General features: G+C 42.9%; 3 protein-coding genes across 4 annotated transcripts; 2 read left to right on the top strand and 1 right to left on the bottom strand.

Moving 5' to 3' along the window:
- The first annotated feature begins 3,361 nt into the window (after positions 1-3,361).
- Positions 3,362-12,597, top strand: itih2 (inter-alpha-trypsin inhibitor heavy chain 2). Its single transcript, XM_010901325.4, has 20 exons — positions 3,362-3,574; positions 3,771-3,800; positions 4,327-4,365; positions 4,712-4,884; positions 4,994-5,098; positions 5,740-5,902; positions 6,050-6,286; positions 6,396-6,512; positions 6,742-6,910; positions 7,183-7,308; positions 7,448-7,629; positions 7,807-7,992; positions 8,105-8,244; positions 8,372-8,544; positions 8,649-8,774; positions 8,960-9,073; positions 9,154-9,358; positions 9,447-9,619; positions 11,840-11,951; positions 12,073-12,597. Exons 1-20 carry the CDS (start codon positions 3,482-3,484, stop codon positions 12,221-12,223), a joined length of 2,814 nt encoding a protein of 937 aa, XP_010899627.3. The 5' UTR covers positions 3,362-3,481; the 3' UTR covers positions 12,224-12,597.
- On the bottom strand, positions 12,522-15,460 carry kin (Kin17 DNA and RNA binding protein). Its single transcript, XM_010901326.4, has 12 exons — positions 15,229-15,460; positions 14,866-14,960; positions 14,639-14,682; positions 14,415-14,537; positions 14,148-14,332; positions 13,952-14,000; positions 13,770-13,827; positions 13,538-13,655; positions 13,344-13,463; positions 13,169-13,268; positions 12,937-13,037; positions 12,522-12,848 (listed from the first exon to the last, which is right to left on the bottom strand). The coding sequence occupies exons 1-12, from the start codon at positions 15,340-15,342 to the stop codon at positions 12,786-12,788; spliced, it is 1,170 nt and encodes a 389-aa protein (XP_010899628.2). The 5' UTR covers positions 15,343-15,460; the 3' UTR covers positions 12,522-12,785.
- Positions 15,461-20,040: 4,580 nt separating this feature from the next.
- atp5f1c (ATP synthase F1 subunit gamma) lies at positions 20,041-23,418 on the top strand. Of its 2 annotated transcripts, NM_001304089.1 has the most exon segments (9): positions 20,072-20,147; positions 20,755-20,789; positions 20,948-21,079; positions 21,443-21,650; positions 21,776-21,919; positions 22,138-22,202; positions 22,314-22,469; positions 22,566-22,662; positions 23,274-23,418. In NM_001304089.1, coding segments are annotated over 9 exon segments (882 nt in total). In that variant the 5' UTR covers positions 20,072-20,106; the 3' UTR covers positions 23,278-23,418.
- Positions 23,419-24,636: the final 1,218 nt, after the last annotated feature.

The raw sequence follows: 24,636 nt of genomic DNA on the forward strand, positions 1-24,636 counted from the left end.
GAAATATCAAGCTTGAATGCACCCACTGTGGTCGACCATTACCTTCACCAAAAGGCCAACCTCTGAAACCGGTAATCATCCGTTTCTGGTGAATCAGGGGAGATAAAGTCACCTTACAAGCCTCCAAAAATGTCTGCAACTCCAAGGGGAATGCCACACTATCTTATAAAGATGAGGCTGGAACCGTACATCTGGAGTTTGATAAGTTAATTTAAGTGCCCTTGGACCCATGAATGTCTTTTTCAAATCCCCTTAAGTTCCTTTACCAGGGTGTTTTGTGCTATTTCTACTCCCCAGCAGACTAACAATTTCTTTCATAAAGTAAAGAATTAGAGCCATACTATTCGACCCAAGACTGTGCCATCCTACCAGTGAATCAAACTGATTTCAACATGACCTCAACAACTAGACAGAATGCAGGTAAAAGTATGCCCTGCAAGACAATATTGAATTAATGACTTTTTGTCCCTCTGTAATTTCACTGGGTCCCCCCCCCCCCCAAAAAAAACAAAAAAAACATTGGCTAATGCTACAAGAGCATCCAGGGATTTATGTGATGAGATAATGATTAGGATTGGAATAGAAATAGTTATTTTATTATTCCTTGTTGTACTTGTTGTCCCCTGATATACAAGATGGATTAATTAACTGAATTTTCATAATTCTCCTTATTGGTCACACAACAGTTGATAGAATTAATCTAGGTCATTTCTCATTCCATCATTCAGTTGGGAATTGTGGCCAATAAAAGAATTGAGTGTATAATTTTTCACTCATTCTTTATTCAATACAAACTTGTATTGCAAGCCACTGGGTTTAGGACCACACAGGAAAAAATGCCAAACAAATAGATAACTGCATGTTCCAACAGAAAAACTTCTCAAGAATATATTGACATACTGTACTATTGACATTGATGCAATTTCTCCCCAGAAAATGTGAATCAGACTTTTATAATTACATCTGTAACTCAATTTTGAAATAGGTATTTGTCTTTTGTTTATATAGAAATCTTTCAGTTAATAATGAGTTAAGAATTGATATTGTGAACATTCAAGTGAACACTGACACCTTGTGGCTGATGACATTCACATTGGGACCTGCACTAACAAAAACTTGGTTCGGCTTATTTTCTTTCCTTTTTATAACTTCAGAAGTATTCTTGACTGAGAGTTTATCTGCTCACTCATATTTCCTTGTGCTTGACAGTGCCATTGTGCACTTGTTTGACAAATCCAAAGGACTTATTAGCCTAAGTTGTTTTTCTTGTCATGGACTTATTTTGTTGTCATGGACTTCAAAACACTGTTAAAAACAAAATGCTGCTCTAATGGAATAGCGTATTGAGCACAAGGACAAATTTGAATTTGGATTTGAAAAAGGATCTCCAAATGCTGCATTTTCTTTTAGCCTGTTGTTGACATTTTGCTTGGTTTCAGCCAGTGAAGTCAACACATTTCATGATGGTATTGGTGGGCCTGTTGCGAAGGAAGACTACAGAACAGACCAAAACACATCCCAGGGTTAATAAACAACATGTCAGGAAAAGCACAATTCAATAAACACAACCGCAAAGCATCCTGGGATGAGACTCAAGAACATAATATAGGACAGCACTTTTGCAGCAACGAAAATATATTGAATCAGCACTTAGATTGATCAATAAGTAGCCCTGCTCATGGGCTACTGGAATGAAACTTGTGGTTAAAAGAGACTTTAGACTTTAAATTTGAAATGATTTGAGCTTTGTGACATGGTGCATTATCCTGCTGGAAGTAGCCATCAGAGGATGGGTACATGGTGGTCATAAAGGGATGGACATAGTCAGAAACAATGATCAGGTAGGCCATGGCATTTAAACGATGCCCAATTGGCACTATGGGGCCTAAAGTGTGCCAAGAAAACGTCCCCACACCATTACACCACCACCACCAGCCTGCACAGTGGTAACAAGGCATGATGGATCCATGTTCTCATTCTGTTTACACCAAATTCTGACTCTACCATCTGAATGTCTCAACAGAAATCAAGACTCATCAGACCAGGCAACATTCTCCCAGTCTTCAACTGTCCAATTTCGGTGAGCTCGTGCAAATCTTTTTCCTATTTGTAGTGGAGATGAGTGGTACCCGGTGGGGTCTTCTGCTGTTGTAGCCCATCCGCCTCAAGGTTGTGCGTGTTGTGGCTTCACAAATGTTTTGCTGCATACCTCGGTTGTAACGAGCGGTTAAAGTTGCTCTTCTATCAGCTTGAATCAGTTGGCCCATTCTCCTCTGACCTCTAGCATCAACAAGGCATTTTCGCCCACAGGACTGCCGCATACTGGATGTTTTTCCCTTTTCACAGCATTCTTTGTAAACCCTAGAAATGGTTGTGCGTGAAAATCCCATTAACTGAGCAGATTGTGAAATACTCAGACCGGCCCGTCTGGCACCAACAACCATGCCACGCTCAAAATTGCTTAAATCACCTTTCTTTCCCCTTCTGACATTCAGTTTGGAGTTCAGGAGATTGTCTTGACCAGGACCACACCCCTAAATGCATTGAAGCAACTGCCATGTGATCGGTTGATTAGATAATTGCATTAATGAGAAATTGAACAGGTGTTCCTAATAATCCTTTAGGTGAGTGTATATTTATTTTGGGCTGGGATCCAAACTTTGCTCTTGCAAAGTTTTCACTACCTGTCTGCAGAAGGTACAGAGATTGCGTTTCAACCCAGGATTTTTTGCTTAAAGCCTCCAATATCAACTAGGGATATTATGTTACCTCTCTGGCCCGGAGCTAGTGGAATTATATGGTCTACAGTACCTGTATGCTACGCATGCAGAAGAAACCACAGAAGCGTATTCAAACCATGTCAGCACAGGGCAGAGTAGAGTGCTCATTGCCGGCGTGCATTTCCTGCTCAAACATCCCATAATATGTTGCGCCATCACACCAGTATTGAAGGCAGTGTAATGTTACAGCTGTATACAGACGTACAGTATAACCAGTGTGTGGTTCTCCAGAGAGCTTGAGAGAGACAACATAATTGGCAGCACTGCACATGGATGATCTACAGGTATCAGTGAATGACCTCATGGTGAGGAGGCTGCGGTATCGTTTAAATCTGCACAACCTGCAAATGGTATGGAATATCCGTTCGATTGTTTGTACGTGATACAGGGCTCAAACTGACATTCATCAGATAGAAATCCAGCCCTAAACTGTGTTTTTATCTAAACTTGTACAATCTCCAATATGCTCTATTTACCCTACTACACGGCAGGTCAAGTTTCAAAGTATCCTTCAGGGGGTTACGTGAAACAACAAATATTGACCTGGGGGCAAGTGTCAGCACTCGATGGATTTTCAACCCTCATTTGGGGATTTCTCTGCTCCCTTTTGAGTCTAAGCAGAAGATTCTCTGTCTGTCCGTTTGTGTCCATCGCTGAGCTGTTCAGGAAACCTCTGGGCTACTACATAGAGGCCTGGAGCCATGAGATGCCTAGCTCTCCTCTTCGGCCTGCTGGTCCTACAACAAGGCCACTGCTTTGAGTTTTTGGTGGAGGGAGATTGGGAGACTGAAATGGTGAGGTTGGATATATTTCACTCTCAACTGACAATACGATTGGTTTATTTTTACTGAAGACGCAGCTTCTTTCCAACTGTGTTTATTCATAGTATTCCTCTTATAAAAATATATTTATTGCTCCATGTCCATGTGATTGATTAATGTAAAACTTTGTTTCTGTGTCATTTTGCCAATGGGACATTTGTTATACCAGCCATTAAAAGAACAACATGGAAGATTTAAGGTGAGCTAATTTTTTATTTGGAATTGAAACCGCTTCTTGTCTGATAGAATATTTGTATGGATTATTTTCTAACGTTGTAGAATATATGTATGTAATTTTCCGACATTTTAGTGCTGTAGAGTGTTTTTGCTGAAAGAGTTGTGGGTCTGAATGCTTCATCAGTACATATGCATCAGGGCCAGTGACTGTGACCACAGGGCCAACCGAGGCCAGGATCACATGCATGTCCTATATATTTAACATTTTTGATTCAATATCCCCTCCTAAAGTACAACATTGTCTTATTTTCGAGAGCTTTTTCTTTCTATTTGCAGTTACAGAAATCAAATACCAAGAAAATGTAGAAGCTTTGTTGATCTCTGAACTATTGATCATGGAGTTACACAGAGGGCATCATTGGATTAAACGCAATTAAAGTCCCTTACACACCATCAATATTAGTCTATTAAGTTACTGTTATTTGAAACCTTTTTGTTTCTGAGCGCAATTCGGAACAGAACATATCTGATTGTTTCTATGTTTCCAGAGAGGGGTGTTGACCAATGAAGAACAGGAAGACTTTGAGGTGGGTTCTCCATTCTGTGATGTGCTTGTTTTTTGAACCCGCTGTCCAGTGTGATAGAGTTTAGTCTTATCTACTAATCGATGGTCCTGTTTGAAGAGACTCTGCTGACAGACAGGTTATTGACTTCACTCCTCAGCGACTCCATTTAGAATTCTGAGCCTGTTTTATTCTCCAAAGAGTTTTGAATTCGGTGCAATCAAAGCCATTTAATTGTGGTTTAGATAGATATGACTGTTGCAGATGTGCATCTAGATCTAGACCCAAAACGACTCGGGCAACGAAGCTCATACCTGGTGGACGACATCCCAGCCAAAGTCAGTCTCACATGCTCCACCTGTGTCTGTAGGCTGTCCAGGGGGATGACATCACAGTTGAGAGCTACAGGGTGGAGAGTCGCATCACGTCGCGCTTCTGCCACACAACGTTCAAGAGCTTTGTGGTCAACTCCGGCCCTAATGCCCAGAGCATTGGCTTCCATGTCCAGATCCCCAAACGTGCATTCATCACCAACTTCACCATGTGAGAGACAGACTTGAATCAAAAATCTTGGAAAGAGATTCTCAGCTGCAACGCCAATTTCAATCACGTTCTGAACTGTGTGTTTTATGCCGTTGCTGCCTGATGTTAGGAATGTGAACGGCGTAACGTTTGTGGGCTCAGTGAAGGAGAAGACTGTGGCTAGAAACCTGTACGCCCAGGCTAGAGCCAGGGGAAAGGCTGCCGGCATCGTCAGGTACCACAAACAATGCGCCGCCACCCACCTAGTGTGTCTGTGTGATGGTTACATTATGTTCAGTTAGGTACAACCCGTCATCTGGGACGGTAATGGAGTGGTGTTGTTCCCGCCCATTTCTTGACCACAACAAATCCCATGCCATACGTAATTAGGCACGAGGGGGCTTGGAATATTAACTAGAGTTCCCCAGATACGGTCCTTAGGTGTTGTACATTGGCCATGTACTACACCTGAGGTGCCTTAATTTCACCGGTGCATTGTTTCTGTAACTAACCGTTTACCAACATCATAGGGGCTGTATACCACTGCTAATATACAGTCTTTCATAAACCAGTGAATCCTAAATGCTGATTGGCTGTTAGTTTGGTATGTGATGCTGTATTCCACAGGTATGACAACACACCACTTTTCACTACTCTACCTGCTTTGGTAACTGTCTTTTAACTGCTGTTAGGCATCTCAGGGGTTTGTGGTATATTGCCAAAATACCATGACTAAGCACTGTGTCACACCTTTCAGCCAATCAGGATTCAAAGCGCCCGGTTTGTAATGGTCTATATACCATTTATAACAAACATTGTATACATTGTTCCTAGTGTCCTATAACCGACTGTAGAGATGGTAATGCCAATCCACAGGGCCAACTCCCAGGACATGGAGACATTTAAGGCAGAGGTCCACGTCCCTTCTGGCAATAGGATAGAGTTTGAGCTGCACTACCAGGAAATGATGTACAGGAAGCTGGGCTTATATGAACACACGCTACACCTCCAGCCCGGGCGTTTGGTGCCTCGGTTCCAGGTAAGCCAGCCTACATGCGTGCGTGTGTGTGAATGTGTGTGTGCGTGTGCGTGCGCATGTTTTTTTATCTAACTTGATGACTGTGTTTGATCAGGCCTGTGCTGACGCGTCTCCGTGCCTGAACCCTCTCCCCCTGTCCCTCTGCAGTTGGACGTGTACATCTACGAGCCCAATGGCATTGCCTCTGTGGAGGTCCCAAACACCTTGGGAGAGCACTTCACAGGCCTGGCCCAAGTCACCAGCAACAAGCACAAGGCCCATGTCGTGTTCAAGCCTTCCCTCAAACAGCAGAGAAAGTGTGACAACTGCACGACCAGTGCCCTCAGTGGCATCTTCACGGTTAAATACGACGTGATAAGAGAAAGCGCTGCTGGGGAGCTACATGTGGGTACACACACTGACACACACACACACACACACACACAACATGTATAAACATTCAGCGACACGCTCTGGGTATTACTTATTTGAAGTTAGTGTCTCTTTCTCCTAGGTTTCCGACGGGCATTTTGTGCACTTCTTTGCGCCAACCAACCTCTCCCCCCTCCCCAAAAATATTGTGTTCGTCATCGACGTCAGTGGATCTATGTGGGGAGTCAAAATGAAGCAGGTGTGTGATGTAACCATAGAAACACTGGTGCGAGGTCAATCTGTGCCCCATCATTATTCCCTTTATCGCACAACGGGGTTGATTCACATACAACACTGCCACCGTGTGGGTGTTGTGTGAAACTGCACAGAATTCACAGTATCCTCCAATTTCATTTATGACTTTCATGACATTTTTGTTTAGGACATTCTCTCTCTCTCTATCTATATTTTTTCTCTGTCTTTCTTAGACTGTGGAAGCTATGCAGGCTATATTGGATGACCTAACAATGGATGACTACTTCAGCATTATTGACTTCAATCACAATGTGCGCTGCTGGAGTGATGAACTGGTTCAAGGCAGCACTATCCAGGTGGCAGAAGCCAAGAAATACATCCAGGATATCAAACCTAACGGAGGTAGGAGAGGCATAGCTATATATGGGTACGTGGAGGAATCTCAGAGGTTAAGAAAATAAATAGAAAGCACCCAAAATGTGCTTCAGCTTCCTCTCTAGGAGAGCTATTTTTCCCTACAACCTGAAAAGGTTTTCACTTAAAGTTTCAAACTAAGAACTGTTGTTTTGAGCTAGATGGAATCATTTTATTGGGAGAGAAAGAGGAAGAGGTGGTGGATAGTAAAATATGTATTTATTTCTGATTGGCAATTTTGTCCCTTTAACCCTACGCAGGAACCAATATTAACGAGGCGTTGCTGAGGGCGGGGCAGATCCTGCACAAAGCAGCCAATCAGGGCATGCTCAACTCACGCTCTGTCTCCATGATCATCCTTGTGTCTGATGGAGACCCCACTGTCGGTGAGACTCCCACACCTCCTCCCAGCCTGTACCCTTCAACCTCCTTTATTTCACCCTTCAACCACTCATCAAATAACATACATCTGTGGTCCTCTTCTGCAACCCATGCATAAAAACCATCTCGCCCTCCATTACGTAGGAGAGATCAAGCTCAGTGCCATCCAGAAGAATGTGAAGAAGATCATGAGGGAGGACTTCTCTCTATTCTCATTGGGTATCGGCTTTGATGTCGACTACGACTTCCTGGAACGCATCGCCACCGAGAACAGGGGTGTGGCCCAGAGGATCTATGCCAACAAAGATGCCTCAGAGCAGCTACGGGTACGATCCCTGTCCTTAAAACCCCAACCTTCATCAGTCTCTCCTCAACGCTGTTGTTCTATCACCACTTCTCCTCTGTACGACTGCCTTCACTCTTTTGAATTCCCCTCCTATTCTCCTTATACAATACCTCTCCCTTCATTCCCATCTCCTGCTTCTCTCTGCCCTCCCCTCCAGAGGTTCTACAGCCAGGTGTCTTCTCCCCTCTTGAGGAAGATCACAGTCCTCTTCCCAGAAGGCTCTGTCTCTGATGTCACCCAGAACAGTTTTGACAAGTACTTCAGTGGCTCAGAACTAGTGGTGGCTGGGAAGGTGCTGCCCTCCGATGGCACCAGCCTAAACAGCTTCATCACGGCGTCTTCTGTAAGTCGCACGCCTGAACGCTTACGGTCGCACACCCACTCGCTCGCCCACACGTACGCGCACTAACCCCTGGCGCGGCCTGCCCTCCGTCGCTCCCCCCTCTGGTCCCCAGGATCGGCTGGACCTTTCACTGCAGACCGAGGCGGACTACATGCGGTTGGACGCTGAGCTGGCCAGGCAGCAGCACGCCTTCACTGGCTTCGCCAGACAGATGTGGGCCTACATCACTGTCAACCAGCTTCTGTCCGAGAGGTGAGACACACAAGGGAGGGGTTTGCGATGAATACAAACCGAACTCTCAACGCAGCCAGATCGTTGAGGAAGATCAGCGAGCCTGAACGTTAACGTTTTGGGAATGCTTCATCCCTGTTTCTTGCAGGTCCCAGGCCCCCACTGCCAGTAGGAAGAGAAAGATCACCCAGAGGATCCTGAACCTGGCTGTGGAACACCAGTTTGTCACCCCCCTCACTGCCCTACTGGTGGAGAGCGAGGAGGCCAATGAGAAGCTGCTCGCCGACTCACCTAAAGACCCCAGGAAGGGCTGCTGCGGAGGTGCCTGATCAAAATCCCTGAATTGCTGTTTGAATGTGCAACGGAAGACAGCGGACTGATCTCTCCCAAACCTATCGCGTGTGTCTGTGCATGTTTGTGTTTAGGAGGATCCGGAACTGTGATTCCCGAAAGGACTCCCATGGTTGAAAGCCCCCCCCCCTGGGTCCAGCTGACCACCACTCCCACCCCTAGCCCCGCATTAGGACCCCTACCGGAACGTCTTACCATTGGTGACAATAACAACTGAAAGAACTATAAATACCTGTGCTAAACAATATTCATCTACCAGTCCGAATCAACCATATGGAGCAACACTCCAAACACCTCCCCATCTGGTTCCATTGCCACAGCGTAATATACTTGGGTCAATTGTGTCACTATAGTAACAGCTTTCTGTGGGTTTTCTGTCTGACAGTGGACAACGACCCTCACTTCATCATCCACCTGCCCAAAAACAACATGGACGTTTGCTTCAACATCGACTCAAAGCCTGGGCACATCCTAAACCTGGTGTCAGACCCTGGAACAGGTAACTTCCGCCTCGACTGCTTGTCTGCCTTTGTGTCTGTGTCCTTCTTACCTGTGTCCTCCTACCGGTGTGTTGGACAGGTGTGGTGGTGAACGGACAGCTGGTTGGCTCGAAGAGGGTGGGCGTGGAGAAGGAAAATGTGAAAACGTACTTCGGGACCATTTCAGTGTTCTCCAAGCTTGACGGCATCATGGTGACTGTCAGCACGGACCGTATCCAGCTGACTGACAGCAAGCACAACCACTCCTTTTCCTGGGGGGCCACAGCTGATATCACCCAGGACAGGTAGTTGTTTCTTCATCAAGGTTAGGTATGGTGAGATGAGTAGGTTTTATGGTTTCAACCATTTCAACCACATCCTTTAATGTTTCAGGGTGAAGGTTTCCATCGTGAAGGACTCCCAGGTGACAGTGACCGTGGATGAGAAGATCCGTGTCATGATGCTGCTGCATCGTGTGTGGAAGAAACACCCGACCAGCGTGGACTTCCTGGGCCTGTACATTCCAAACAGCAACCAGTACTCCTCCAAGGCCCATGGTCTTATAGGTAAGCCTGTAAGATTCTCCGAGATACGGGTTCCCAACCTAGGGGGCTGAGCTTCATGGGGGGACCTTGGCCTTACCTGATTTTGAGGGGTGGAATATTTAATTTGTATATATATATATATATTCCCTTTTACATATTTCAAAGGGGGTATCATAAGTAGTTACTCTCATTATTTTTATGTTATTAATATAACAGTCACCTTGTGGATGTTGCTGAATTACAGCGACTTCTTCAAGTTTCTGCAACAAAAAACATAAATAGCTTCCCTACACTACAGAGGATATATAAAGTCTACACATCCCTGTTCAAATGCCAGGTTCTTGTGATGTAAAATGAGACAAAGATAAATCATGTCAGAACTTTTTCCACCTTTAATGTGACCTGTAAAGTGAACAATTCAATTGAAAAACAAACTGAAATCTTTGAGGGGGAAAAATAAAAAACTCACAATAATCTGGTTGCATAAGTGTGCACACCCTCTTATAACTGGGGATGTGGCTGTGTTCAGAATTAGCCAATCACATTAAAACTAATGTTCAATAGAAGTCATTACACATCGACTGTATCTAGCAACTAGTTTACATACAGTGGGGAGAACAAGTATTTGATACACTGCCGATTTTGCAGGTTTTCCTACTTACAAAGCATGTAGGTCTATAATTTTTATCATAGGTACACTTCAACTGTGAGAGATGGAATCGAAAACAAAAATCCAGAAAATCACATTGTATGATTTTTAAATAATGAATTAGCATTTTATTGAATTAGCATTTTATTGCATGACATAAGTATTTGATCACCTACCAACCAGTAAGAATTCCGGCTCTCACAGACCTGTTAGTTTTTCTTTAAGAAGCCCTCCACTCATTACCTGTATTAACTGCACCTGTTTGAACTCGTTACCTGTATAAAAGACACCTGTCCACACACTCAATCAAATAGACTCCAACCTTTCCACAATGGCCAAGACCGGAGAGCTGTGTAAGGACATCAGGGATAAAATTGTAGACCTGTACAAGGCTGGGATGGGCTACAGGACAATAGGCAAGCAGCTTGGTGAGAAGGTAACAACTGTTGATGCAATTAATAGAAAATGGAAGAAGTTCAAGATGACGGTCAATCTCCCTTGGTCTGGGACTCCATGCAAGATCTCACCTTGTGGGGCATCAATGATCATGAGGAAGGTGAGGGATCAGCCCAGAACTACACGGCAGGACCTGGTCAATGACCTGAAGAGACCTGGGACCACAGTCTCAAAGAAAACCATTAGTAACACACTACGCCGTCATGGATTAAAATCCTGCAGCACACGCAAGGTCCCCCTGCTCAAGCCAGTGCATGCCCAGGCCTGTCTGAAGTTTGCCAATGACCATCTGGATGATCCAGAGGAGGAATGAGAGAAGGTCATGTGGTCTGATGAGAAAAAATAGAGCTTTTTGGTTTAAACTCCACTTGCCATGTTTGGAGGAAGAAGGATGAGTACAACCCCAAGAACACCATCCCAACCGTGAAGCATGGAGGTGGAAAGATCATTCTTTGGGGATGCTTTTCTGCAAAGGGGACAGGACGACTGCACCGTATTGAGGGGAGCATGGATGGGGCCATGAACCGCGAGATCTTGGCCAACAACCTCCTTCCCTCAGTAAGAGCATTGAAGATGGGTCGTGGCTGGGTCTTCCAGCATGACAACGACCTGAAACAGACTGCCAGGGCAACTAAGGAGTGGCTCTGTAAGAAGCATCTCAAGGTCCTGGAGTGGCCTAGCCAGTCTCCAGACCTGAACCCAATAGAAAATCTTTGGAGAGAGCTGAAAGTCCATATTGCCCAGCAACAGCCACGAAACCAGAAGGATCAGGAGAAGGTCTGTATGGAGGAGTGGGTCAAAATTTTCTGCTGCAGTGTGTGCAAACCTGGTCAAGAACTACAGGAAACGCATGATCTCTGTAATTGCAAACAAAGGTTTCTGTACCAAACATTAAGTTATGCTTTTCTGATGTATCAAATACTTATGTCATGCAATAAAATGTTCTGGATTTCTGTTTTAGATTCCGTCTCTCACAGTTGAACTGTACCTATGATTAAAAATTACAAACCTCTACATTCTTTCTAAGTGGGAAAACCTGCAAAGTCGGCAGGGTGTCAAATACTTCTCCCCACTGTATGCGGGATACAAAGTATTCTGAACCTCATCCTAATACTCCCACAATGGTGTCCTCTCAGGTCAGTTTGGCCAGGAGCCAGAGGTGCGGGTGTATAACCTGCACCAGGGAGCTGATCCTCTGAAGAAGGAAGCCACCATGGAGGTGAAGGGAAACAAGCTGGCAGTCACCAGGTAAAATGTCATATTGCATGTCTTGACCAGTACAGGCCAGTGCTCATACTTGTATGCGTTTGCGGTACACTGACAGTATGTTATGTGCCCGTGGCTCTTGCCGGTTCTGTGTGTCTGATAGGGGCTGGCAGAAAGACTACAGGCGGGATAAGAAACGTGGCTCTGACATCTTCTGCTGGTTCATTCACAACAGTGGCAAAGGCTTCATCGATGGCCACTACACTACCTACATCGTCCCACGACTCGACAGTTTCCTACAGCGCCCGCTTTGAGCAAACAATCACTAATCCAACGATGTCCTCTGTGTCGAAGGCAGGGTGTAGATACTCTGAATATTCTGCTTTACAGGGCCAGCACACGCACACACATATCTGCCATGAAATGTTTCCATACCATATCTGTTGATCATGACTCTCAGACACTTCTCTTCATGAACAGTAAACTGAACACAAAATGCAAGAGCACTATGTACAGCAGTGTTAATGTGTTCAGGAGCATTCTCAATGGCCGTTGTGTCCCTCAGATCTGACCTAATGTTTTGCAATCAATCACTGTCACACAATTTGTTGATCATCTGTGTTGTACTTTATTTAATGAGTAATAATACCATTTAATTGTAGAGAACTGTCTGAAAACCAATAAAAAATACACAAAGAAGATTGTTTTCTTTCTTATATATATATATGACCATTGCTTGGAAGTGACACATCCAAAGAAAATGCATTTTGGGATATTTACAGTTGCCAAGTGGCCCAAAGGAATGGGACTCTGACACAGTAGAGTCTGAAGGGCCACTCGGTGAGGGGGAGGGTCATGGGGTATGATGGGCATACATCAAGCCATTTTGGAAAAATCCTCATAGGCGATGCCATCCACTGTTTTCCCTTTCATCCGACCCTGAGGGGGGGAAAAAACACCCATGCATGAGGAATTCCACCATGAAACAGTACAAAGCGACTGCGGCCGTTTTGAGCCTGGCTCATACCGAGTTTAGGGTCAGAGTGGCGCTGAACTTCCTCTCGTCGATGGAGTCCAGGATCGCCTCCGTGTCCCGGTACACACCGTTCAGAATCAAGACCGGTTTACCTGTGATGCATTTTGACAAGATCAGATGGTCGCGTTTGAAAAGAACAGGTCCGTTGACACAATTCGATTACGGGGTAACATGTACAGTCTGTTGGGAACATTCTCGCTTTCCTGTGTCACCACTGGGGTACCTGGGGCAGGGATGACCGTCTCTAGGTGACTCTGATCTAGTTTCAGCTTGTCCCCCGACTCAGTCATCTTCACTATGGCCGTATATTTATCCTGCACCTCCTACAGAACACAATAGTTAACCTAAATACACATGGGTTACTTCTCATCGACAGTGTCTTGACTAAAGTCGATTACCTTAATGACTCCTTTCTTCTTGTGGTATTTCTCCCCCAGTCTCTTGGTGACCACTTTGACCGCGATGCCAGGGTGCAGCCAGTGGTCGACTCGCACAGACTTCTTCTTCTGCTCCTCCATCTGGACCAAACATAGCGTAAAGGGTTAAAAACACAATTTATCTAGAGCGTCCTGTCAAACCACATGGACTTCACCTCCATAATCTCCTCCAGGGCTGATCTCTTCTTCTTTTCCTTGCCCTCTGAGGTGGAGGGCACATCTTTTCTCTTCACAGAGCCTGCCACCTTCAGGGCACTGGGACCCAGGGCAGTACTATGTGGGAGAGGTGGGCACTGTGTTCATTTGAGTTGAAATGGGGAAATCCTTATTTACTTTTTCTATTTAACACTGTTGTAATAACTGGAAATTTGCCTCAGATTACCGTACCTGGCTTTAGTGTGTCCTTCTGCAGAGGAACAGGAGCTCTTGGCCAGATTGAAAGCAACTGAAATAAAATCCAAACTGATCAGTGAGCAGCAGTAGATAAATACAAAACAGTCTATTCAGGATCATTTCTGACCAAATAATGCATTATTAGTACGGGCTGTGAGTATATGTAAAAAACATACTTTTCTCTTCTTCACTTTCACGCTTAAACTCTGTGAAAACCGGGGCTTCCTGGGGGGGAAAAGGAGATTGATTTAAATCAATGACACGTAAACAGAAAACAGTACCACTGGCAAACATTGTTTGGCCTGATTCTGCACAGAAGGAAGAGTGTAATATGTCCTCCTAGTCAGAAGAGGGCAGTAATAGAGCTATCACCTCTGGCTCTTTGCCCTCCTGGCCCCGGCGGACCTGCTCCTCTATGAACTTGGCACTGCGCTCCTCGTCATCAAGGTCCTGCTTTTTCTTCTTCTCCAGCTCCTCCTGCCTCCGAATGGTCTCGGGGTCTCGGTCGATGTACTGAATGTACCAGCCCTTCGGGGTCTCATCCACCTTACAGTAACCTGGGAGAGTCAGATAAAGCAATGTCATGAGTCAGAGACACACAGACACACACTTTATTCGAAGAAGTATCAGTGAGACTACCTTCTTTCCCCAGCCACTTGGTGAATTCTGTGAGAGTTTCCCACTGGGTGGAATTCATATGGACGTGCTCTCTGTCATTGATGTACTCATTATAGACAATGTTGTTATGCACTCGCTTGGTTCCTAGAGACAGAGAGAGAAAGGGGTGGGGGGGGGGGCATTCCGTTACATTTCTTGTTTGACTGACAAACTATAGTAAAGCTTCAGAAGAAATCAAATATTACCAAAGCGTCTTTTGATCAGCTCAATAAAGTCATTCTTGAACTCCCTTAGAAACGAGAGGAAGAGAGGAGAAAGAAAAAAGCAATTTAGTCTTCTGGTAGAAGGCCTCCCAGGAGCCATCCTTACACTGTTACTTTCATTTCATAAGTGTGTTTGTTTGAGTGTTCATAGCACAGAACGTACCCGAAAACAAAAACAACCGCCAGGCCCAAGTAACTGATTGACTCACTCTGAAAAAGTGTCCATGATCTTGTCCGGGTCCTCCGAGGCCAGCAGCAGTTGTCTTTGGTGAGATTCGGACATACAGTGGCATTTGAAGCCATTCTAGGGACAGAAAGGGATCGAGAAGAGTGAAGTAGTTCTGGCCCAGGAAATCGTGTTAGTAAGAAGAGGCATCAGACAGCCTGATCAAGTTTTACTTTCTTGCTGACAAAACCAGGCTATAGTTCACTTCTATTCCTCAATGTGTTGTTGGTCGTTAAGCAGGTTTCAACATTTGCTTTGTTTCTAGTTACGTACCTACCAGTAGTGACGCTTAGTATAACATCACTTATGCAGTAGTTAGCTGGCTAACGTTAGCTAGCCGTCTTACCTCGTCTCGACATTGTTTCTGGCACATCTGACAATACCATCGCAACTTTTGAAGACCCTTTGCTTTGATCCTATTGCCAATGGCTTTTGGGCTTAGAAAATCCGCTTTACCCATGTCAAATAGTTAGTTATAATTTACATACAAACATGCAATAAAACTATAAAAATAAATGTCTCGCAACCACGAACAGATTCAAATGTTGTAATATTCGATTGTAAATCTGCGTCTTGTGAGCAACATTAAAGAAACACTTCCGGGTCACCAAAATTAGGACATTTTCAAAATAAAAGAGACCAGCGTATTACTTCGAAACTGACATAAATTGAGTTGATTCATTGTTTATAAAAATTCATATTTAAGAGTTATTTCAATAATAAGTGGGTATTAAAACACGTTCCAAGGGCAAAATTCAGACAATGCCAATCACTGAGTATGTAATACATATTGCCTCATAGCTAATAAACTATTGAATATTCCACAGAGAAGGTAATGTAGGAAATGTTCAGGAGAGTGTGTAGAGTAAGACAAACACATTTCTACACCCTCTTTTTCCACAATGTACCCCAATGGATATGAAATATATACTGACTCATACAGCAGTGAATGTATTGGAGGAAATGTTCAGGAGAGTCTGTAGATTGATTATATGCAAAACAATCAAGGGGCACTGTGTATTTGCAATTCTTGCTGGTATTTTACTGCACTCATACCATTGGCCACAATGTAACTCAATGGATATTAAATATATATTGCCCTACACAAAAACAACAATTCTATACGCTGCAGTGAATGTATTGTAGGAAATGTTCAGGAGAATCTATAGAGTGATTATATGCCAAAAAAATCAAGGTGCACTGTGTATTTGCAATTGTTGCTGGCATTTTACTCCACCCATCCTATTGGCCACATTCCAAATTGCTGAATAGCCTTCAATTTAGATCCATTATTCCATTTGTTAATGGAGGTGATAATCAGTACTTGGTGATTACTTAACAATTCAGTGAATTATCTAATGTAGTTTTCAATGACTTATATTAACTGGTCATAAACCTGTTGTACCACATTTAGAGATGTAGGCGAGCCCAAAAGATTATTTACAATTTTATACTTTTTAGATAAGCAAAATAATTTTAACAACAAAATCACGTCATAACCAATTTCCAACTATTACATATTAGAACAAGTTAAACTTCATCAACTCTATTAGAATGATATGTTTTATTACAACTACATTCAAACCATAGCTTAATTTCAGAAATATTTTGATATGTATTTGTCCTTATATTGAGAGATCCATTTCAATTGAGAAGTAGGAAGGCTTGTATTGTATATGAGTATTCAGTATGGTTTGTGGAATGTAGAGAAAATAATAACACTTTATAATCTTCTTCCTTGGGTACAGACATTGTCTCAGAGCCCTGGTGGTCCAGTACCTGCAGCTTAATCTTCTTGTAATAATGTACTTGGAATAATATTTTCATGGTGTTCACCATCTGCTGAATATGTTCTGACATTAATGCAATAACCTTTTCTCTGATAATTCATATAAAATAGAACATCTCATTTTGTTTTGAATGAATTCATTAATGTTATCTCCAAATAGGACTGCATTAGTGAACAAACACACATAAGGACCACAATTACTTCCATCCTGAGATTTGAAATGCCACAACAAAAATTCATATTTCAGAACAATGTCCACAACCTTTGCATGTATAGCCAAATACAATAACACCAGATACGTCTGTAGTGGGTGAAGTATGCCCTGCTTTTTTTTCTCACACTGTTTAAAGGAGTCCATGTCAGGCTGACCATTGATGGGGATCTGGGTGTTGCTGATGATGTCACCATTGACGGCACCTTGTAAATTATTTGAATATTTGAGGTTAAAAAGTGGATATTTGTAATAGTGGACAATATTGAACTTGCATTACAAGTAAGTAAAGAAAATGCCTTAAATTATGAGATAGCTTACAATTTGGACCCCAGCACAATGAGGTCTAGTTGTACCGATGACCTGTATTTCCTCAAACAAGGTGTCCTTGATCAGGGTAGCCATAATTGACATCTCTAAATCATTGCTCAAATTAATATTTTCGGCCACTGCTCGTAGGGCCGGAAGGCCCTGGACATCTCCCTTCTGTAAGTCACACCCAGATCCCATGCTTGGGTTTCATACTCCAGGGCCAGCAGTTCTTGGTAATTTAGGTCATTTTCCTATCAATGTGGTGTGGAAAATCAAGGGCAAATATCTGAAAATAATTTGATGTGGTATTGAGAGATTTTAGTAATTTACAGAAATGTCTGGGAAATTGCACATTTCATTTACAGTAAAGTGTTTATACAACTAGTAATGGCAGTTAAAGTTTTACCTGAGGCCATCTCAACTTAGCAGCAAGGAGGAGTTAAACTGTTAAACTGTTCCCCTGCCTGACCGATGGATGGGCTGGCTTCACGGTTGTTAATGGGAGCGATCAGACATACTATGTCCGGGACAAGGCCTCTGGGCAACACTTCCCCACGAACATCTGCCATCAGATGTGAAGCTCTTGCTCCAGGAGTGGACATGAAGCCAAAAGCCATGGAAAGTCGACCAGTGCAATCAGCCTGATTTGGCATGGGGACAATGTTATCCAATAAGGCACGGAGATGAGAATCACCAATGACCAGGACAAACTATAAGGAAAGAAAGTTTGAGATTTATCCCAATAATTACGTTTATTTTATATTGTTTTGAAAATATGTGCAAAGCCCTAAAACCTTCATAGTAAATTCGGAATGTGGGCTTAATCTAAATACAACTAATATGGAACATTACAACTCAGAACTTACATCAAACAACATGCAATGTAAAAGATGATGTACTGAATGATAACAGGATAGGGTACGCAGTACATACAGTTAATCAAACCAGTTACTCATCTTTCTACATAAGTTGATTACCTTCTGTCTTGGCAGTCTTAGAGTTTATGATGCCTAGGGTAGGGGATTTTATTCCGAATGTGGCAAATTTTTTGCTTCATAGCTGGAGCCAAACTGGTACAACATTCCTGTCATGACTGAAAAGTAAATACTATGTCCCGCTGTCTAGAACGAGAACATTTGCTTGGGGACAAATATATTACAGGGCTGCACAATGTTGGTCCTGGAGGGGCAAAACACTTCTGTGTTTTGTTTCTTAGAGGAAGTTAGCACCCAGATTGACTCAACTGTACTCAGATGATATCCCCGGTCAGAATAATTCAGTAATGTGAGAATGAAGACCAACATACAGGGCAGTCATATGCTATAAATTTGGTAATATAGAGATGTCCATGGTGCTTTAAAGAGTCTCAGCCATTTAGCCCTAGGCTAACTGTTTTATTAAACCTCTCTGGGAATGTTGCTATGATTACTTTTTAAGACTTTTATTGTAAATAATCTAAATAAGCCAATAAGGAGAAGCTGTGTATATTGATTTTCAGCCTCTACATTTTGGCAATACAGATCATTCAATCAATCAGAATTTTGCTCAGGCAAATGAAATTAACAACATATGCATACCAACATGAATAAAAGAGCAACACTAACAAATTGAGAAGAAATTGCCAACCTGATGAAGAAACAAAGCCTCTTCAAAAGTCGCTGAGGGAATTTTTGAACAGGGATTCAGCACAAGTAATACTGTTGTACTACAGCACAAGTAAATGTTATAGTCAAATAAAGTATAAAACTGATAAAAAGTACAAAAGTTTTTGTATTCATAGAACTGCAAACAGTACTATATGTGATCAAAGAAACACAATCATGAAGCAGAAGTAATAACATTTAAAATGTTCTAAGAAATTACAATTTGGACAAATGCTGAGCAGTGAGCTAGATTTTGCACAATTTAGTTCAACTGGTAATTACACTACATTTTGCAGAATAGCTTGGTACTTTGGTAGTTGGAATATAATTACACGTTGGTGTTTAACAGAAATGTTGGTACTGTTCTGATGTAGCTAAAATCTGGAACAACAACAACATTTCTTACAAACAAAATATGCAAACATTCCCTTCTATTCAGTATCGCATTCATATATGAAATATACATTTTATATTTTTACAGATAATATAACCTATATCTTTAAAGGTGGTACAACAGGCTAATGACCAGTTAATATAAGTAATCGACAACTACATTAGATCGTTGGCTGAATTGTTAATTAATGACCAAATGGTGATTATCACCTCTATTAACAAAAGGAATAATGGATCTAAATTGAAGGCTATTGAGCAATTTGGAATGTGGCCAATGGTATGGGTGGAGTAAAATGTCAGCCACAATTGCAAATACACAGTGCCCCTTGATTTCTTATGCATATAATCACTCTATAGAGTCTCCTGAACATTTCCTACAATACATTCACTGGGGCGTATAGAATACTGTTTTCTGTATGTGTCGATATGTATTTCATCTACATTGAGTTACATTGTGGCCAATAGGATGGGTGTAGTAAAATGCTAGCAACAATTGCAAATACACAGTGCCCCTTGATTGTTTTAGCATATAATTACTCTATCCACTCTCTTGAACATTTCCTACAATACATTTTTACAATATACACTAAGCAAAGTGGCAAAATAGATGCAATTAATATGATTAAAATCGCGTTTTACCGCGGACTTTTATTATGTAGGTAAAATCCGAAAACCGGAAGTCTCATTGTTGCTACGGAATCTTTAATGTTTCCAGCATGACGCTACTCGATTATTTTCCTGGTGAAAACCTGCCACTTCCGTGGGCAATTCGTCATCAATTCAAGTGCACTTCGAAATAACGCGAGGATTGGTTATTCATTTCCAATTAACTGGCGCTTGCGCAGTCCTGCGAGTCTGACCTTCATAGAAGTAACCATGTTCGCCAGGACCAGTGCTTTGGTGTTTCACCCACAATGGTAACGTTTTCTGCTCTAAATAAATCGTCTTTCACAACAGTATTTTGAGAAACTTGTCTTCGTCTAAAAATATGAGAAATATCTACGCTGTATTTGTTTAGGAAAGACGTATAACATTGCAAGGGCGCGCTAACCCGTAGGCCGCAGATGATATGTGTGGTGTTGGTGCAGTGTGAATGACCAAGTTCAGCCGGTGGATGATTTGACGTTAGTTTACTGTACTAATTGACCATGTCATTGATTTGTGACAGTTAACTAACTAGTGAAAACTGATAGGAAATAAGTATATTTTATTATTTATCTCCGAGTAGCTCGAGTCGAGTCTTTAAAAATGAACCTCTCAATGTTGTAAGCTTGAAGCAAACACTCCGTTAGCCGTGTCGACAGTGGTGTCATGGTGAATGCTAAAGGAACAGTGTGTTAATCTAATATCTACAGTAGATGGGATGCATAAGGTTTACTTAGAAGTCCTCTGCAGCATTTAGTTTCATATAGCTGTTTGTAATTTTAGACAAATCGTCTAATCCCTTTATTGATTAGGTGTTAACGTTATGTGCAATGACATGTTGCTACATTAATGCGCTGAATGAATTGCATTTATTTACAGTGGGCAGGTCAGGAACATGGCTACCTTGAAGGACAGTAAGTATTTACCTTTTGTGTTTAACTACTATTCTTTTACAAAGTAACACTCAGGAGTCTGCTTCTTTTAAAAGTTTTATTAACAGGTCTTGTAGTCATGGTTCTGTGACTGTGTCTGTATATGTCAGTGACATTTATCTTTCCGTCTCCCTTTCTAGTCACCATCCGGTTGAAGTCCATCAAGAACATCCAGAAAATCACCAAGTCCATGAAGATGGTTGCCGCTGCTAAGTATGCCCGAGCTGAGAGGCAACTGAAGCCTGCTCGCGTGTATGGAAGCGGCGCCACCGGTATGTCTCTGTTTGGGTTCTGCAGATACACTGTGGTTTAAGGGAATACTTAACCACATGAAGGTCATGATTGTCAGTCTCTATGGGCCTCTATGACAATACTGAGAAGACTCTAGTAATTCATTGCCTTTATTCATAAGATGTTTGGAGTTGGACTATCTAGTATCAGTTTTCCCTGTTTGCTCACAGTGAGTAGGGTTACATGAACACAGGGGACCTAATCCTTGGTCTGAGCTGCTGCTTGATTACCACGCTGGTTCTGTCCGGGTTGGTTCTCACGCGACATTTGGCAGTGGTTTTATGGGGTTTGCCTTTGGTGATCGACAAACCTGTTGATGGTCCCTTGTTTTTCTTGTCTTCCAGCTTTGTACGAGAAGGCTGACATCAAGGCTCCGGAGGGCGCGGCCAACAAGCACCTCCTGATTGGTGTGTCGTCCGACCGTGGTCTCTGCGGGGCCGTCCACTCCAATGTGGCCAAGTCCATCAAGGCCAAGATTGCCGCCCTGACCGGTGAGGGCAAGGAGGTGATGGTGGTCAATGTGGGGGACAAGCTGAGAGGCATCCTGCAGAGGTACGGTATGCTGACCGCTCTGGAGCGCTACTGCAGAGTGGCCACACATCAACCGGTCCAGGGTCGGTTTAACTGTGCCCGGTGGCACTGAGTGTCTTCCATACGCTTTTCGCCTCTCTCCCCAGGACTCACGGCGATCACCTGCTGCTCAGTTGCAAAGAGGTGGGCCGCAAGCCGCCCACCTTCTCAGACGCCTCCGTGGTCGCGACAGAGCTTCTCAACATGGGCTACGAGTTCGACCAGGGGGCCGTCATCTACAACAGATTCCGGTGCGGGCTCGGTCCACCTAGCCACACTTCACTGTCTCACGCACCCAATGGCGTCTTTAGTTCAGCCACTATGAGAATATGGACAAGTAGAGATCGAACCTTTTGTTTTTGAAAGATTCACTTAAATGGTGGTCCTTTAAATTCAATATTCCCTTCAATATTCATAGCCGGTAATCAAGTCTTCATTTAATGCCCCCCCCCGTCCTTCCCCCATTCAGGTCTGTGATCTCCTACAAGACTGATGAGAAGCCCATCTTCTCCATTGACACCTTGGCTAATTCAGGTTTGACGCCATTTTGTTTTGGGAAGGTCACTTCCAAGACTGACTGAATGCTATGAGAACCGTCCCCCAACAAAATGGCTGACCTCACTCGCCAAATGTCTCCCATAACAGAGAACATGGGCATCTACGATGACATCGATGCCGACGTGCTGAGGAACTACCAGGAGTTCTCCCTGGTCAACATCATCTACTTCGGCCTGAAGGAGTCCGCGACCAGTGAGCAGAGTGCCAGGATGACCGCTATGGACAGCGCCAGCAAGAATGCCTGTGAGACTCCTCCTCCGTCATTTACCATGCGTAGGTGTACTGTGACGGCGGGGAGGGGTCTCATATCAACACTCTCCCTTCTTGTTGTCTTTCCAGCTGAGATGATCGACAAGCTGACCCTGACCTTCAACCGTACCAGGCAGGCCGTCATCACCAAGGAGCTCATTGAGATCATCTCCGGAGCCGCTGCCCTGTGAGTTTTGCGCCGTCTCTCTTTCCGCTGTCTGATTGGTAGATTTAAAAAAAAAAAAAAAAGTTGTTTCTGCGCTGGTCTGCTGTGTTCCGTGTGTCAGGTGTTCCTCTCACGCTTCCAACTCCTTATTCATGACCTTGATTTCATCAGTTGCCTAGCCCAGGCTTTCTCATACCCCTGTTGTTTCGTATTTTGGTTTATGCCCTGTAACCTGACCAACTAAACTTTCTGAATGTTTGCGCTTAAGAGTGTTAAGCTCATTTACCTCTCCAACCCCCAGCCTGTGTTGGTATCAGCACCTAAAAGCTTGTAATTGTAGGCTATAAACCCTAGAGTGTTTTCCTGTCGTTTGATTAGGATTTCCTGAAAGTAAGTAAACTGTAATGTGTGATAGAGATTTTGGATTGCAAGTTCTTTTTAGGTCAGGGTGATAGATTAGCTGTGTCTGGGAGTCAGGCCTCCCATAGTTTTAAGCTTGAATTTCTCCCTCTGGGGAGTAGTGTTGAGTTTTGAATCCAGCTTAAGCAGTTTTAGTGTTAATTAGAATCCCTGTTATCCTCCATCGTTTAAAGAGTTTGACAGTTTTGTTTGCATCCTGTTCTGTTTTTCAGATAAATGGGAGATAACCTCCAGCCATCCTTTGCCAGTGGTTCTGGCGTACATGCTTCTAAGTACTTCAGACAGCTGTTGTCGAGAGTTTGACTATTTGTGCTTAAATTTGTAAAATATGCGTGGACAAAAATAAACCTCTTACAGAGAAATGTGTTCCCTTTTCAATGCTCCACTTACAATATACATGACTTGTGACCATGAATGAAAGATGTTTAAATGTCAAGTGAAGGTTATAGCAATAATTTGCTTTTTTTTTTTGTTAGAACATTTTAAAATGCTCTTCAAGGACAGGTAATTGTTAACGGAATATCAATCGACAGGTTACTGGACTTAATGCCTTTGAAATAATAGGTATTTTTGGACCAACTCTTAACATACTGGATTTGGGTTATTTTCAATGGATATCTATTTAACAGTCAGTGAATAAACTGGTTTTTCAATCAGTGTGAAATCTGTATATTATATACTATCCCTGTTACACTGGGTGAATTGTTCTGTCAAATATGTCACCCACTAAGTCTTTGAGTTTTGCTCTAGAACTAGATGCTGAAACATGTAAGGGCTAGGTAAACTTCTAGTTGATGTGGTTGCACAACTTTGTGCTCTTTAGGGATGATGTTGCCAGAAACATACCACTTAGTTAGGGTGTGGTATGTATGGTCTCTTAAAAATCCGGTCGGCTTGAATCCTGAATGTGGATCGCAGTGATATATCAGATCATATACCACAGGTGTGAGTTCTCATCGCTTCCCTGCTTTAATAATGCACTATAAGAGCAATAAGGCATCGTGGGAGTTTGTGATATATTGTGAACATACCACATTTAAGTGACATGTCTGAGAAGAGCTCTTACCCACATCCCTGGTGCCTTGTAGCTTAGATATCTCAAGGCTTTCAGCATTCAAGGTTTGAATCAACTGTTTTTTAATGAAGCGTTAAGGCACAATATGGCCAACATAACAGGGCTAAGAGGTGTGTTAAACCCCGCACTCAGACATGGCAAATTGGCTACGTACAAAACCCCTGACCTGTTTTTGGTATTAAAAATGGTTACCAGAACCATTAGAACAGTAAAAATGTAGGTGATGTCATACCCATGGTGAACAATCAGGATCGAATCACAGAGTTGACATTTGTTAATAGTCTGCAGCTTTAATCTTGGTTATAAACAGTACAAAATATTCTTATTTATCCATCTTAGTAAGTCTAGTTTTAATTGTCAAATGAATACAGGATACACAAGACAAGGGACATTCAGCTAAATAATTTTGTTCCCAGAGGACAGTGGAACAACAACACAATCGAAGCTGTGTTAGTGATTTCAGATGACTCCTGATTACCAGCATTGTAAGCCTAGTGGCT

The sequence above is a fragment of the Esox lucius genome, chromosome 23 (genome assembly GCF_011004845.1).
Source record: "Esox lucius isolate fEsoLuc1 chromosome 23, fEsoLuc1.pri, whole genome shotgun sequence".
NCBI lineage: Eukaryota > Metazoa > Chordata > Actinopteri > Esociformes > Esocidae > Esox > Esox lucius.